The sequence below is a fragment of the Myotis myotis genome, unplaced genomic scaffold, assembly GCF_014108235.1.
Source record: "Myotis myotis isolate mMyoMyo1 unplaced genomic scaffold, mMyoMyo1.p scaffold_m19_p_2, whole genome shotgun sequence".
Taxonomy (NCBI): Eukaryota; Metazoa; Chordata; class Mammalia; order Chiroptera; family Vespertilionidae; genus Myotis; species Myotis myotis.
In genome coordinates, this window is record NW_023416324.1 from 47,834,443 (window position 1) to 47,850,784 (window position 16,342).

Genomic DNA, 16,342 nt, shown 5'->3' on the forward strand with positions numbered 1-16,342 from the left:
ATTCTCTCTCATTATTGATGTTCCTATCTCTCTCCCTCTCCCTTCCTCTCTGAAATCAATAAAAATATATCTAAAATAAAAAGGGAAAACGAACAAGGCTTATATCATAGGTTTGTTGTGAGAATTAAAGGAAACAATGCAGAGAGCACTTAGCTCAGTTTCTGAAAGCGGTCAACATATGTAACCCCATAACAATGACATCTCTCATGAGTCGGTAGTTTTCTATGTACGTGTGTTATGTATGTTTTCTAGGGAATTATGTGATGTTGGTAAATTAGAGGGTGATCTAAGTAAAAAAAAAAACCCCCGGTAAACTACATAGCCCAACAGAACTGAATATGGAAAGACACCATCCAATTAAGTTTTGTTAATTTCCACTAATCTAATGCTGTTTCTATTAACTCAATTTGGCTCTTTCTCACTCATTTGGATTATCAGAACAGTTTCTGTTCAAAATCAAAGGTTGAGCATGTACTGTGTGCCAAGTACTATGCTAGAACTTGCTACACAAAGGTGATTGTGGTACAATTTCTTCTACCTGCAGTCTAGAAGAGGAATCTGACAAACATAATTTTCAAGTCGGTGTGGTGCCATGGCAAGTTTGGGCATGTGCTGTGTGTGTGTGTGTGTGTGTGTGTGTGTAAGCTGGTGGTGGTGTAAGCTGGTGGTGGTGTAAGCTGGTGGTGGTGTAAGGAAGACTAAGACTTCGAGGCAAAGGAGATGCTTGACCTGAGTCTTGAAGCATGATTAGGAGCTGGTCAGGGGAGAACAGCGTGATGAATGAGGGACTTTTTTTTTTTTTTTAGTCTGCAGTGTTTGCTAGAAAATTAAGTGTTAGGAAGGGAGTGGAAAGAGAGAGGCTGAAAGGTAAACAGACAGCAGATCATAGAGAACCTTGTTTGCCCTTCTAAGGAGCATGGGCTTGTCCTGCAAGCAGTATGAGGGCTCTGAGGATTTTATGTAGAAAATGAAAATGGTCCAATTGGAGTGTTCTATGGCTCACTCTTCCCAGATGATCCAACTGCCCAGCCACAGTGTGCTAAGTGGGATCTCCGGGTGGGGGTGGGGGTGGGGGTGGGGTTAATGTAAAGGGACAGCTGTTCACTGTTCTTGTCTGTCCTGCCCATCCCCCTTTTCCTCCAGTGAACGTTCTTTCCTCTTAGCACCCCTCACCCCAGCCTCAAGGGTAAATTTGTAATATAGGCCTGGCCAACCGTCCTGGCCATGATGATTGGTTAGGGATCGATCTGTGACTTCAGCTGGGCCAATCGGATCTTCCTGAGACTTTTCTGCCCCAGTAGAGAATCTCCCTCTGGTGTTGCCCAGCTGGTCGATTGCTGGCCCGCTTGCCTGCCACAGAAAACAAGTCTATTCCAGAGCGAAGGACAGAAGGTGGAATCTGAAAGCAGAGCGCCTGCATCCAGCTGTACCTGAGGCGAGGCCCATGGCTTTTTAGTAATGTGCTTAATCTTGTTTTTGTTTGTTTCCAGAGCAATTTATTCATTCAAATCTATTAATATGCCACCAACAGTGCTCCTGTGTGTATTGTGCTGATAAATAGACACTGAGAGGATTTAACAAGTTCGTCATTTAATAAGTCTGAGTTCACTTTTATTACATGGTATTGTACACAGTCATCTGTGGAAACAGATTTCTCTTTAACAGATTTTAGTTTTAAAAAGTCACAGGTTATATACATTCTGTATAAACTGGTGGATAGCATGTTAGTACCTTTGTTTTGACTTAGAAGTCTCAACTTCATGCAAAATAAAGAATATAGGCCAAAGAAAGCATAATGGGTCACTCGCATAGCACAGTGTTGTGTCTGTAATTTGGAGCTTTCTGCAAGGACAGGTTCAGGCATGGTGCAGCTGTAAAAAGATTACTTAATGAATCAACTATGGAAATTGTACAAAATGTTGTTAACGTTTATAGCTTAAACTGCACTATGTTACTAATTGCTATTCAAACTCAAAAACCTGATTCTGAATCCTCAAGAAGGTGGCACGGGCACACAACCATGCCTTCTTATACTTAGGGGTGTGTCGGTACATATTTCAACAGAAACTTTGGCTTTAGGAATGAGTCACAAGCATTTAAAATAATGGCTTTCATCATCATTTTAAGTATACGGTAGGGGAAAGTGTACTTTAATTAAATACACATTATACCAGTGATGCTGGCAAGGTTGAAAGTTACTCCTAATGTTGATAACTATAAAAATCAGTTTGTACATGACAAGACAATGAGAGAAATAAGCAATCCCTTTGAAATGAATTCTTAAAATTAAAAAAAAAATGTTCAGTGGGTCGTACCAACAGTATGCATTTTATGACAATAACATGCACAGATTGAGCCTCTAAGGGCTCTCTTTATGAGCCTAAAGAAAATGAGCACTTATGTATTCATGGCTGTAATGAACTTAAAAAAAAAAAAAGGTCAATTATTCACTACCTCTTAGGATAAACTATCCGGGGGTGTACAGATTTAATACCCCCATTAAAACTGCTTGCAAAAGGAAGAGAGAATGAAATAAAACATTTTCGCCCCCCCCCCCCCCCCGCCCCTTTGGGAGTGAAATCTTTCATTTGCTATTATAACCAGCAAATGCCATTCATTAATTAACTCAAAAATGGAAGGGAGGCACAAACGCACTATTTGAGCAAGCCGACCAAAACACATTCCAGTTTTAAAACTGAAGGTTATGTATTCTATATTACAAAGTCTTGACTAGGCAGTGTCAAAAGACAGCTCTTTCTTTGCTTGCTTTGTGATCATACCCCTTGGAAGTGGTAGGATCTCGTGGCACTCAGCTTCCTTTTCTCTGTAGCTTTTAAAATCTGAAAGGATCACCTCTGTGTTTCGTCCACACTCATCATGGCACCTGCATCGCCAAACTCTCCACAGTAATGGGGTGCAGGAAACAGTGACCAACTGCCTCTTTGCAAAAAAATTCCTATCCATTTCCAACCACCGGATGGGCTTTCCATTATAAGATCCAAATCAAGCTTATGGAGAAATTCTGCAACCACCTCTGCACCAAATGTCAAGAACACGCCTGTCATGTTCACCCCAGCCTAAGATCTCATGGTTGGGGTCAGACCACAAAAGATCACAAAGAAGAACTTGATCTTGTCCATCAGTTGGTCACACAATTCGCCAAGCCTGCCCCATAGATTGCAGATCTGGTGTTAAGCCTCCATGACAGCAAATAGATTCTCATCCACAATGGGTGCTGTCGGTAAACAGTTAAAGCAGTCTGTGAAAGTTTTCCATAGTTCAATGTTATATCTTCTTTTACATTCATCATAAAATCCATAAATTCTATTGATGCTGGCGCACTTGTGGTCTTGGGGTATTTGACTTCGTATGCAAGTAAGAGGCAGATAGTCTCAATGACCGCTTCCCCCATCCACATAATCCCCCAACAGGTAGTTGCTTTCCGGCGGGAAACCACCGTCCTCAAAAAGTCTAAGCAAATAGTAGTGTTGCCCAAGGCTATCACTGCATATTTTGAGCAGTGCTTCAAGTTCCAGCAGGATAGGCTGACTGAGAAAGATCGCTGGGGATTTTAAGCGCAATCCTCTGATTTCATTCTCTGGTATCTGGACATTCTTACTAGGCTTGGACCTTCTCACTCCAGCAGCCTTTGGATGATGCTATGTTGAGTTTTTCTGTATCCACCATCCCTTTCCCACCACTGACCCTCTTGACCCTCTGGGCTCCGCTCAGGGACTCATGCCCCCATTTCCAAGCTACACACACAGCAGGCCACCCCTCACTGCACGCTCCCTGCTTCCTCCTCCTCTCCCCACTGGAACCAAAAGAAGAAAAATGGCCTTAAGCTAGTTTCATTTGCAACTAAAAGTAGGGTGAACAATGGAGGCTGAAGGATTTCTGGGATGCAAGATTTTCTGGGCTAACACCTGGACAGTCCCAAGTGAACCCAGGCAGTTGATTACCCTAATACCAGGGGCAACCACAGAGGCTGCAGTCTAGACAGAGGCTTTTAGAGTAATTCAGTCAAGAGATGAAACGGGCCTGAACTTGTAGTTGATGAGAAAAATCAGGGATGGATTTCAGAAGTACTTGGGGAAATAGAATAGGCAAGACTGGGTAAGAAATGAGGAGAATTCTTGAATGCCTCTCAGGTTTCCAGCGAGGGCAATTTAGTGATGATAGTGCCACCAATGAAATTTTGGGGAGGGGAAATGGGTTGTGTTTCTGGTCCTTGGGTGACCATCTATCAAAATGTCCAGGAGGATAGGCAAGTCTGATGCTTGGACAAAATATAGGCTGGATGTTTCGATTTGGTTTGGTTTTGTTCTGAGCACACAATAATTATAAGAATGGGTGAGATCTTTAAGAATGGGTATAATGAGAAGAGCAGCAGTGGGCTAAGATAGAAACTTGAGACTAAGGATGGGATTTTAGGAGGTAGACATAAGAAGAGGAGACAGAGGGGGAAAATGAGAGTGATGTCATAAAGATGGTAGTACAGCCCTCGCTGGTTTTCTCAGTGGATAGAGCATTGGCCTGCAGACCAAAGGGTCCCGGGTTTGATTCCGGTCCAGGCCACGTACCTTGGTGTACAGGAGGCAACCAATCGATGTGTTTCTCTCACATCAATGCCTGTCTCTGTTTTTTCTTCTGTCTTTCACTCTCAAAAAAAATCAATGAAAAAATATCCTCAGGTGAGGATTAACATAAAACAAACAAAGACAAACAAAAAGATGGTAGTACCAACAGGAGAGTTTACAGAAGAAAGTGGTTCACATGTTAGAGGGGACCTGGAGGCAGAGACTAAAGCAGCCGTGGGCAAACTACGGCCCGCGGCCAGATCCGGCCTGTTTGAAATGGATAAAACTAAAAAAAAAAAAAAAAGACCGTACCCTTTTATGTAATGATGTTTACTTTGAATTTATATTAGTTCACACAAACACTCCATCCATGCTTTTGTTTCGGCCCTCAGGTCTAGTTTAAGAACCCATTGTGGCCCTCGAGTCAAAAAGTTTGCCCACCCCTGGACTAAAGGGTTCCACTGAACTTGGAAATTAGATATTCACTGGCCATTCTATTGAGAAAAAAAATCAGTTTCATTACATAGGTGGGAGGAAAAGCCAGATTGCAGCCAATTGAGAAGATGGGAGGTGGGGAAAAGAAGACAGAGAAGGTGGACCACTCTCTGGAACATTTTAATAAAGGAGAGAAGAGGATTAGGGACTTGGGGAATAGCTGGAAGACTTGGCCTTGAACCATAGGTTGCTTCTCAGCCTGAGCATCTGATGGAAGATACTCAGATGAGTATGATGGAGACATTTGGATGTGGGAAGTTTTAAGAATTCAGGACAAATGGTCCCAACATTTTACTTTATGGAGAAGGCAGGATTTTTTTTTTTGCATGATGGGAAGGAGATAAATAGCAGGGTTTGAGGAGGGTGATAAAGGTTTGGAATGGGGGAGTTGAATAATCCTAATAAAGGGATTGTGAAATACCATTGGGGCTCAACAAAGATTAGAAATACTATTGACAAAAAATACCTTAGAATAAAATTTGTTAAAAAAAAAAGAGAAAGAAATACTACTACTGCCAGTTTGTCTCCACTAATTTATTCTCCTTGTTCAGTCTAATTATCTTTATGAAAACAAAGATTATCATGTCAAGACCTTATTTTAAAATTTCTACCAACTCCCTTCCTTTGTTTATATAGTCAATACAAACTCTTACACTTTGGACCCAAACTTCCTTTCTAGCCTAACATTCTCCTTCCCATACTCCCACCACAAAGATCTGTGATATCTTAGAAATCTTTAGAACTTAGAATTTGGATCCACTGTTGTTTTTGCTGCTGAGAAGATCTTTCCCTATTCTTATGAACAAACTCCTACTCATCCTTCAAGGCCCAACTGATCTATTGCCTCCTCTGTGCAACCTTTTCTGACTCATTAAGTTAGAGCAGCTTCTTATAATAGCACTTACCACATTGTATAATGATTTATCTGTTTACCTCTTATTGCCCCACCCCCACTCCAACTATCCTGGGAGATCCTTGTCTTTTCTGGGTTTATCCTAGGACACACTTAGCATAGTGCGAACAGGAGCTACAATATTCGGAGTAGAAGCTCAACAAATGAATAAATTCACCCTGCTTCTAAAAAAGCAAATGTTCTGTTATTGAAATGGAATGTTTGAGTGGACTAGTTTAATTTTTTGTATTATGTTTTATGAGATCTTCTTATAGGGCATTGAGATCTTTGTTGAAGAACTTTGCTCATTTAATTCTATTAATTGCCTATATACAAAATACCTTTCTATATTCACTTTTCCTTAAAAATTCTTCCCAGTCCTGCTGATGAGTCAGCAGCTGAAGTATCAGGAAGTGAATCTTTAAATATCTTTTAAATACCTATAATTATACACAGCAAACCCACATACCCTTCTCTGACCCCATACTCTAGACTTTGGTTCTTTTCCTCCTGATTTTCAATTCAAGAAGGAAAATGTAGAATGACGTGGGGTGGAGATGGCAAAAAACAACCAGAAGTGAAATGCTCTCCTTTCTCAAATTTGTATAAAATGTAAAGCTAGAAGAGATGTTAACAATTACTAGTCTAAATCTTTTTTAAAGAATAGATTATTTTTTTTCTGGAAACATGACCAGAAGTCATAAAGGTCCACAGGTTGGCAGCAAATTAATGGCAGTCAGACTAGAACCTACCTTCCCTGAGTCCAAGGCATGTGTTCTTTCTCTCACTTCACACTGACGACTTATGAAAAGTGCAGGTGTTGTTGTTTTTAAGTGTATCAAATATGCTTTGGATCTCTGCAAGCTTCCATTTCCGTACATGTAAAATGGGGTTAATAGCAACCTCATGGATGGTTGGTTGTGAGAATTAATAGGTACAAAATACTGAGAACAATACCTCACCAAAGTAAGTGACTACAATTTATTATTGTTTATCCTTAGTTAAGGTTTAGGCCATGACACTCTTGATTATTGAAGGACTTACTTGTCTTACGGGATTAATTTTAAATTTCCCCAATGTTATTTTGTTTTTCTCCCCCCTATTCCAGTGATGGCAAACCTCATTTTTTTGGTTGATTTTTTCTTTGTTAAATGGCACTTAAATATATAAAATAAATATCAAAAATATAAGTCTTTGTTTTACTATGGTTGCATATATCAAAAAATTTCTATATGTGACACGGCACCAGAGTTAAGTTAGGGTTTTTCAAAATGCTGACACGCCGAGCTCAAAAGGTTCGCCATCACTGCCCTATTCAAACAATGCTACAAGTATAAAGACAGGCCATTTGCTGTGGTGTCTGAATGACCTCCGTGTATGAAATTAGCAACTGTACTTTCTAATTGTAGGATCCTGGATAACTTTCTTAACTTATCTGAGCCGAAGTTCCTCATCTGGAGGATGGGGTAAAATAACATCTACTGTCCTTTTAAGAGTTGCTGTGAGGCTTAGAATGGGAGAACAGATGCAGAGTGCCAGCCTCGTGTCATTGTTGGGTCCTTCCTTTCCCCAACGCCTCACACAGATGTCTGGTAATATCGACAGATGTTATATGGCCCATATGGATGTCAGATCTACAAGGGTCTATTTAGAACCAATCCATCTAATGCTTTGGCCAATGGGAAAAATACATTGGCCTTTGAAGGTTAAAGGTAGCAATGCTCTGTTGCACACATGCAGGATGCTTGGAGTGCAGTTCTCCAAATGGATGCTTGTTTCCTGACACGCTGTAAGGCTCCTTTATGAATGTTAACATATCCAAGTACAAGTTACATACTACATATGTTTACATTTTTAAAAATACAGATTGGCTTACTTTTTATTGACATCTATTTTAGAAGGGAACTTTGTATCATAACTAACGCTAGTTCTAGATTTCCTAATGCAGTTGGCCCTTGAACAACACGGGAGTTAGGGGTGCTGACACCCCAGCAGTTGTGCATGACTTTTGACTTCTCAAAAACTTAGTTGTACCTTGGTTTGCATCGGAGGATTGGTTCCAGAACCTACTATGGTTACCCAAATCCGTGGATGCCCAAGTTCCCTATATAAAATGGAGTGCATCAATGCATACAGTCAGCTCTCTGCATCTGCAGACTCCCAACCACAGCTCAAAACAGTACAGGCATTTATTGAAAAATAATCCCCGTGTACGTGGACCCGCACCGTTCAAACCTGTGTTGTTCAGAGTCAGTGGTACATAAATCTGTGTACTATCTAAATCTCACTTGCCAATTTTTACGGTTATCTTTACCCTGACCTCAGGGACATTCATAATCAGGTCTATCAGCACCTGGCACAGAGTAGGTACCACTGGCCATCTGTTCAGTGAGTGACTGCCGTAGACCTGCCCCAACATAGCAACGTGTGGATCCAGTGTCCTTGTGATATCACATGGTGAATGTCCTATATCAGATTTAATAGGAGGTCTTTCATAGGAGGGAGCTCTCACTTCTGTCACTAAGCAGTGTGTGTGTAGAATAGGCAGGGGGAGGAGGGCGGACCCAGAGGCCAGAAGTAACAACTGGCACATAGCTGTCTCAGCTGCACATTTCTTAGATTCCCAAACTCATGATCTTACCATTAAGTAACTCAACCACTTAAATTACTTGCTTTCATGATGGAATGGATTGCCTAGGAGTATAGAAATGTTTCATATGTAAAATTAATTCTCAGTGATACCTAAAACTTAATTTTTTTCTTTATTGATTAAGGTATTACATATGTGTCCTTACTCCCCCCATTGCCTCCTCTCCCCCTCCCCGCCCCATACCTAAAACTTTAATTTCCATTCCTTTTCCTAAGCATTGCTTTCTCCATAGTTCTATTTTATAGGGCCAATGGTTTTCTATGGACTTGTATATTAAGCCATTAGCATTTTTAGGATGAACGTTTTTTTGAACTTTCATTTTCCTGCAGGGCAGAGAAAATACTAGTTTCTTTAAAAACTGATAGTGGAGGTGAGGGTTCCTGAGATCAACTGTACATGTTTGCCCAAGGGTAGCCTGCAGATGAACAACCTTTAATAGATGTGAATGACTCAGATAAGGAGATAGTCATTGGAGAAACAAAAGGGCTCTTCTGAAAACAGAGGTTATTAGGGGTTGGCAGTGGTAAGAGGGGTAGAGGAGCAAGGAGAATAGAACTGTACTCTGAAAAACAAGCTGAAGGCGATAGTCACACCAGGTTGTGCAGAGACGGTTAGAGCTGATCGTGGGACCAGGTTCTCCAGTCAGAGCTGTAAGCTAAATGTTTGCAAACTTGGGCATAGGGAAGGAAGGAGGGAGAAATACTCAAGACTGTCTACCTAGCTTTACATAAGGTGGCTTATAATGAGTATCCATGTGTTATGTGTATTTTGCCAATGAGAAGCTGATCACTGCTCATAACCAGGAGAGTTGAAAGGCCATGTGACATGCTCCCATCATTACCTGCAGGTCTGAGCTCCTTGTTCATGACATTAAGTGTAACATAACATCTGCCGTGATTGCTTACATAGTCTACCCATTTTGGCCTCATTAACCTTCCTCTCTTCACCTTGTTTTAAGCTCAATGCTACCCAACCCCATCTACCATCCCCCATGCAATTGTCTTCCATCGAAAGTCACAAGAACTTCTGGTAATTTGGCCTGTGCCAGAGAGTGTTTGTCAGTTGTTGCCTATTTTTCAGGTGAAAGTGTCTAAATTCTTCAGTCCTTTCCTAGAAAGGAAGAGGTGACTATCACGTGCTCCTATCCTTTGTAGTGTGTTGAGTACTGGTTCTCAGAAGCAGAGGCCACCTCTGCCCAGTCCATAACCAGGTGCTCACTGGCGGTTTTTCCCTTTTTTGGATGAAGTTGTCTTTCCTTCATCTCCGTGGGAATCCTAGCCCTAGGGAAAGGGGTTGGGGAGAAGGCTGGGCACCTTCAGCAAACGCTTGGTGACTATGAGTCATTGCGAGTCTAATGACCTTCCCATTTGTTATCTGTTGCCATGGTCACTGCTGGGTCTCAGCATGGAAAACAGCCCTCCACACATTGGGAATCCTTGTCACTCCCTGACAACCTCCACTGACTTCCTGTTTCTTGTGGGACAAACAGGTAGTACAGGAGACGCTCTGCACACGGGCTTTTGAGCTCCCTTTTTTCCTCTGTCATTTCCTCCTAAGACTTCATTCCAATGCTTAAAGGGTTTCTTCTCTGAAGACCCAGCTCAAACATCACCTCCCTGATAAGTCTTCTCATGTGGAACCTCTTTCTTCTGGGCTCTCATAGCACTGGGCATTCCCCTGAATTATGGCACGTTTCACATGGTGATGCAATTATTCTCTCTATGTCTGTGATTCCTACCCTCCTCACTCTAGACCAGCCGTGGGCAAACTACGGCCCGCGGGCCGGACCCGGCCCGTTTGAAATGAATAAAACTAAAAAAAAAAAAAGACCGTACCCTTTTATGTAATGATGTTTACTTTGAATTTATATTAGTTCACACAAACACTCCATCCATGCTTTTGTTCCGGCCCTCCGGTCCAGTTTAAGAACCCATGTGGCCCTCGAGTCAAAAAGTTTGCCCACCCCTGCTCTAGACTGTCAGCTTCTCATGGGCTGATGTGTGTCTGATTTGAGTGTCATCAGAGTCTGCATTCAACACCTGGCTCTCAGCAGGTGCTCAGAAAGTGTTAACTGAAGGAATGAAGGGAAAGGGGAAGAGAACTGGTCTTCTTTTCATTTGTTCAGCCAAACACGCGTAGGATGACACAATGAGGCACTGACCCAGGACATAGATCAATGGTGCTTTAATGAAACGTCTTTCAAATCTGTGAACATGTTAGCTGCAAAACAAATGCTTTTATTCTTTCCATAGGACAGATTTCCAAACAATGATCACAGTGTTTAGGTTAATCAGATGCTGGACAGATGAGTAGCCAAAAAATTTTATAAAATAACAAGATCCCATCAACTACATATCAAATTTTAACGAGACATCAAGAGAATATATGTTTATAGTTACACAGCTAAAAACAAGACATTATTACAGCAATCAAGTCCACAAAACTGGGGAAAAAAAGGCTGTATGACAAAACGGCCTTTCATAAGCTATTAAATGAGCATACATGATAGACAAACCAATTTTATATCTGAAGCAGCTTATAGCACCAACACGTTGGCAGACAAGTATTGGGGTGGGCCCTTGGACCGAGGCATCTGAGGGCGGGAAGGGATCTCAGCCATCATCTCCTTCAAGTCCCTTGTTTTACAGAAGGCGAAGTGGAGGCCCGGGGAGATGAAGTGCCTTGTCCAAAAGCCATAGGACACAGGGACACAGAAAACGATCTAAGCCACCCAACTTAGGTAAGTGCTCTATTTTAACATACATGTAATTCTATTGATTTAATGCACTTTTTCCTATTAATAGATACACCATAAAAGAAATCAATACAATTCAAAACATAGTCTGTATTCTGTTTATTTTATTGAGAAAGGACCGGCATGTAGTGTAATTCACTTCTTAGACCGATTCATTCTTAAAATTGGGTGGAGTCACTCAGACGACACTTTTGTAGTTGGAAATCGGTTGAAAAGAGGCATGTGAAGAGCAAATTTGGCACGTCCCCCATTACCTAAACTAACCTATGTCTCAAAATCATCGGTACAATTCTTTTTCTGGTAGTTTAAAAATCAGTCAAGTACAAAAACAGTCCAAATAAAGAGAAAGCAAATCACACCTTTCCTTTAAAAGGTAAGTATGGCACTTTTTATTTTAATAAAGTAAGGAAATATAAAAACCTGATTCCTTTTAGAAAAAAAGTACTTACAATCTATAACTTGGGAACCACCTGGTATACAGTGTTTTCTCTCTAGAAAATTCTTTGGAGTCATGACATTTTGTCTAGCATGCCTTGCCATGATCCTGAGGCCTCAACTGGACAGATTTATGATGAATGAATGAAGATATAAGAATTAAAAAAAAAAATCACTGTTAACAGAAGCAGCATCAAAGACAAAGCAGAGTGAACATATTTAAATGGCTTCATAGGTAGGAAGCCAAAAAAGCTGCATGTATATATGTGATTGTGTGTCATTACAGTGGTAGTCGGAAAAATAACACACACTGGGCATTTGTCCATCATCATAAACCAGCTGCTGCAGAAGAGGTGAACTGTGGCTTCATAAGGAGAATGAAGCCTGATAAATAAAAGTGACTTCTGCATATCATATATATGTATACATATATTATATTTTCTCACATAGACATCTAGCTATAAGTAAGTCAGCATTTAGCTACAATTCCCCCACCACCCCTTGGGTCCAGCATCGAAGGATTTGATTTCACTTTTCTTGAACAGGCCCTCTACCTAGTTAGGAAGTTATGTGACAATTATACTTATGGCCTTTATGCCTGGCCAGCAAAAATAAAATAAAATCTCCTGGGACCTCAATTCCATTCCTTATCACTACAAGCATATGAATAAGCATATAGCAAAATATATTTGTTTTCTGTTAGGTAAAAGAACATGTCTGAGTACTGAAGAATAAACTATGCCTGCTACCAAAATTGTGCACATACCTGTATAATAGACATAATTGCATGAAAATACTTTAACAAGACATATTATAAATATTTAAGGAAACATTAGTGTTCTGAAACTACCAGAAAAATATACCTATTTAAAAAAAGAATATCTCCTTAAGTGAAGCATTTAATGTAAAGTTGATTTTTTAGTGTACATTTCAAAGTTCACCATTGGAAAGGTGGACCGTTCTCCCCCCTGGACAGGTGGCTATCACTCATTTGGGAATTGGCCATGTTGCAGAACCAAGCTCCAGATGACAAGAGATGTAGGGCAGTGGCGAGATTCACATGGTCTTGGAAAAACGAGGGCAGTTTATAATGCTGAATAGATGGGTGGCGTGGAGAAATACTGAACATATTTGAGCAGTTTAAAAAATAGTCCTGCGTTTGTTTATCCACGATTACCATAATACTCCAAGCCCAGACATTCAGTTTTGAAAGGGGCTTGCACTGTAGGGCAAGATTGCACAGAACTAGGAAAAATCCGTTGTACATAATTCCTTCTTGGGGCTGAGTCCTTTTTGAGAATATGTTTGTAATCCTTCATTAGTAGTTATTTTGAATGAACTAAAGATGAATTAAAATATCAAAGGCCAAGGGTATGGTTTGGGCCCTTAAGTGAGCATTTAGTAAAAAAAAAGAACCTCTCCTCCCCTTTGACAAAGTTAACATACTCTCTGATTAGAGGAGGTTCCTTCTTGTGGGATCCCCGCTGGACACTGTGAGGAGGTGAGGGCTGCACTTGTGCCCAGAGGAAAATCAAGGAGCCCAACGCCCAGCGGCTGGAACCCTTGGTCCCGGGTCATATGCCACTGAATCCACGTCTCTCGGATGGTCTGTGGACAAGGTAGGGATGACACTGACACTGCAGATGTGTGGGAAGAGCTTGTGTCTTAATGCCTTTGTGTTTTTTGTTTGTTCAGTTCCCACCATGTTCCACCCACTTGGGCCGGGGAGGTGAACATTACCTCTGCAAAGAGTTGTTCTGGCAGGAGAGGAAGATAAAAGGCAAGGCAGCGAGAAAAAGAGGAGCTAAGTCACAAAGTCTGATCAGGAATAGCAGCTGGCTTTCAAACACCCCTGCTTCTCTCCCTGCCAGGCTCCTGAGCACCCTGTCTGCCCCATTCCCATCAGTAGGGTGGAAATTTCAGAGGTGTCTACCCTGATCCAGAGACCGTGAGCCCCCGGCACACCTGCCTGGTGTCCTCCCCTTCTCTCGACTCAGGATCACTGAAGCCGGAAAGGCCTCTTGTGAATGGATACCTCACATTATAGCAGGGCGTTCAGGTCACTTTAAACATTTTAATTGGCACAGTGTATTGTGGCCGGAGAGGGTCAGCAAGAGATGACTTCATTGCTTGATGGCAATGAATACAGCCTTTAGGATGGCCTTTAGTTTTTGTACAGTAACTATATAAAAAGAGTTTCTTATTCTACTCACACATAGCTTAAGATAAAGGGATAACTTCTGGAGCTGAGGGACTGATGGTGTGGAGAGCATTTTATTAAGCAAATAAGCTTTGATATGTGTATATACAAAGACACGTATATATATCTATATACACAAAACACTCCTCATCCGTATATACTGTACAGGTTGGTGCAACCCTATTAAGAACACATTATAATATAATGGTTTAAGGACTTAAGTTTTTCTTGGCATTTTCATCTAGACAGGGGCTTAGGTAATTTAGGTCTTGACATAAATGGATCATTCATATAGTTGAAAGCCTATCTTTGTGTTTTTTAAAAGGCCCAGAATGACATGCGTTAAGCAGCAACCCAATATGACACCACGGTTACCAAATGGAAAACAAGATTGTTACTTTGTATTAGATCAGTAAAGGGTATTTCAGAGAAAGGACAACTTGGAAAATAAAGACTTCAGAGTCTATTATTCCATATTAAGAGCATTTTAGTTATTAGCAGTGGTTACCAAATAAGCTGAAGGTACTTCTCTTCAAGGAGCTGCTCATAATTTGATTTGTTGAAGAGATGCGAGGAACTGGTTCACTCTCCTCTATAAGATGATGCACGTTTTCTTGTCCTTGAAAGGGTTTTCTGAGGTTGGTATCCCCATCAGCAGAGGGTCATTCCTGGCATGCTCCTCACAGTAGGACATGAGATCGGCTGATGCCTTTGATACCTAACATGCAGACAAGAAAGAAAGGGAATGCTTTATTTACAAACTGGGGGGAAAAAGTGTTTGAATGCTCATGCATTGGGTGGAACCATCAGAGAACAATGTCGGTCGCAGATTCCTTCTTAAAAGGGGGAAAGGTACGTTTAGACGGCGAAATCTGGCGGATAAGGCCTTCCTTAATCAAAAAATAAAACTAACATCATCTATCTCCTACTGTGAACACCAGCTAGCTAGTGTTCTGCCAGAACATTTAACTGGAATCTAATCGTCAGCAAGCAATTCCATCTCGACTGAGGGCCACTCTGCAGAGAGAGTGGCCTGGATTCTTCATGAATGAACTGTGTGTTAGATAATCTCAGCGGATCCTGAATGTTGTCACTGTATGGCGGTCATGTAGGAGAATGCTCTTGTACTTTGGTGAAGTATTTAGGGGTGATGAGTCATGATGTCTGCCAATAACTTTTAAGTAGTTCAAAGAAAAAAATTGTATTTTGTGAGTGTGTGTGTGCGGGGACAGAAAAAGAGAGGGCAAATGCTAACAATGGATGAATCCTGGTAAAGAGTACATGGGTGTTTGCTATTACAACTCTTCCATAGATTTGACATTTCTCAAAATAAAAAGTTGGGGGAGGTAAGAAAAATAATGAATCAATGGAAGATTGTATCTTAGTTTCTATCTCCCCCCTCCCCACCCCAAAAATCGTTTAGGATGCAGAACACAGTTAAAAAACCAAATTATGGGTTTAGAGCCAAATACTACTGGAGTTTCAAGATATCCTGATTGGGCTTGGGAAAGTAAAAAGAGACAAAGCCAGCATGGGAGGATGCAGGGCCTCGCTCTGGCTCGAGTTAAAAATGGAAAATGCCAGGCCCGGTTCAGAGGCTGGTGGGAGATCCCTGCGAATGCTCAGACCAGTGTCCTCAGCTGAACCCTGTCAACCTCAGCACAGCAGGCCTCGTGTTTTAAAGACAGGTGACCATCTCCAGGCCCAGAGGAATTTATCAGGTGACGGCTTGAGTTTCTAGGAAACAGCATTACTCACAACATTCCAGGGCACTCACCGCCTAGTCCTTCCTTGGGATTGGGGGGCGGGGGGGGGGGGGGGGGGGGATGGGGAAACTCCTAAGTCAGGTGACCTAGCACATACCTTCCGGTTTCTACCAGGGCTGGCATGGCTCACCCAGGTGCAGAACGTGGCTACTAAAGCCCACACACCGTTAAAAAGCTGCATTCTCCTAAAAAGGAGACCCCGATTGCCGACTTGTGATGCAGGCCTGCCTCAGCTGCACCGGTAAATCAGAACACTTAATTCCAGGGGGATGACGAGGAATCCCTGTGCCAACATAAAACCCAGCAATCCCAGGACCTGACCGTGTTGGCTCAGGGAAGGTAGGCCCTCAAGAAATCCTGCCACAGGTTTTAGGTTTTCTGTCCCAATAGAGAGGCTAACTCAGACACTCTGGCTCCCTAGTGCTTTTGAAATGGGGCCTGTGCTTGGTAGAAATGAAAATTAAAGGGATTAAGGCTTTCAGCTTGTTCTAGGAAAATCCCGGCACCAAGCTGCATTAAGTAGCAACACCTCCTCTGAAACGCAGCCTGGCCTTCAGAAAACACATCCA

The 16,342-nt window shown here is 41.7% G+C and overlaps 1 protein-coding gene and 1 pseudogene across 5 annotated transcripts in view; both read right to left on the bottom strand.

Annotated features, from left to right (window-relative positions):
- Nucleotides 1-1,448: 1,448 nt before the first annotated feature.
- On the bottom strand, nucleotides 1,449-4,571 carry LOC118677690 (annotated as a pseudogene).
- A 6,215-nt stretch (nucleotides 4,572-10,786) lies between these two features.
- GNG12 (G protein subunit gamma 12) overlaps nucleotides 10,787-16,342 on the bottom strand; it is a 120,173-nt gene continuing 114,617 nt past the window's right edge. For all 5 annotated transcript variants that reach the window (XM_036351833.1, XM_036351829.1, XM_036351831.1 and 2 more), the window contains one exon: nucleotides 10,787-14,725. In XM_036351833.1, coding sequence (XP_036207726.1) covers nucleotides 14,600-14,725 — 126 coding nt within the window. In that variant the 3' untranslated portion in view covers nucleotides 10,787-14,599. The remainder of the gene's footprint in view (nucleotides 14,726-16,342) is intronic.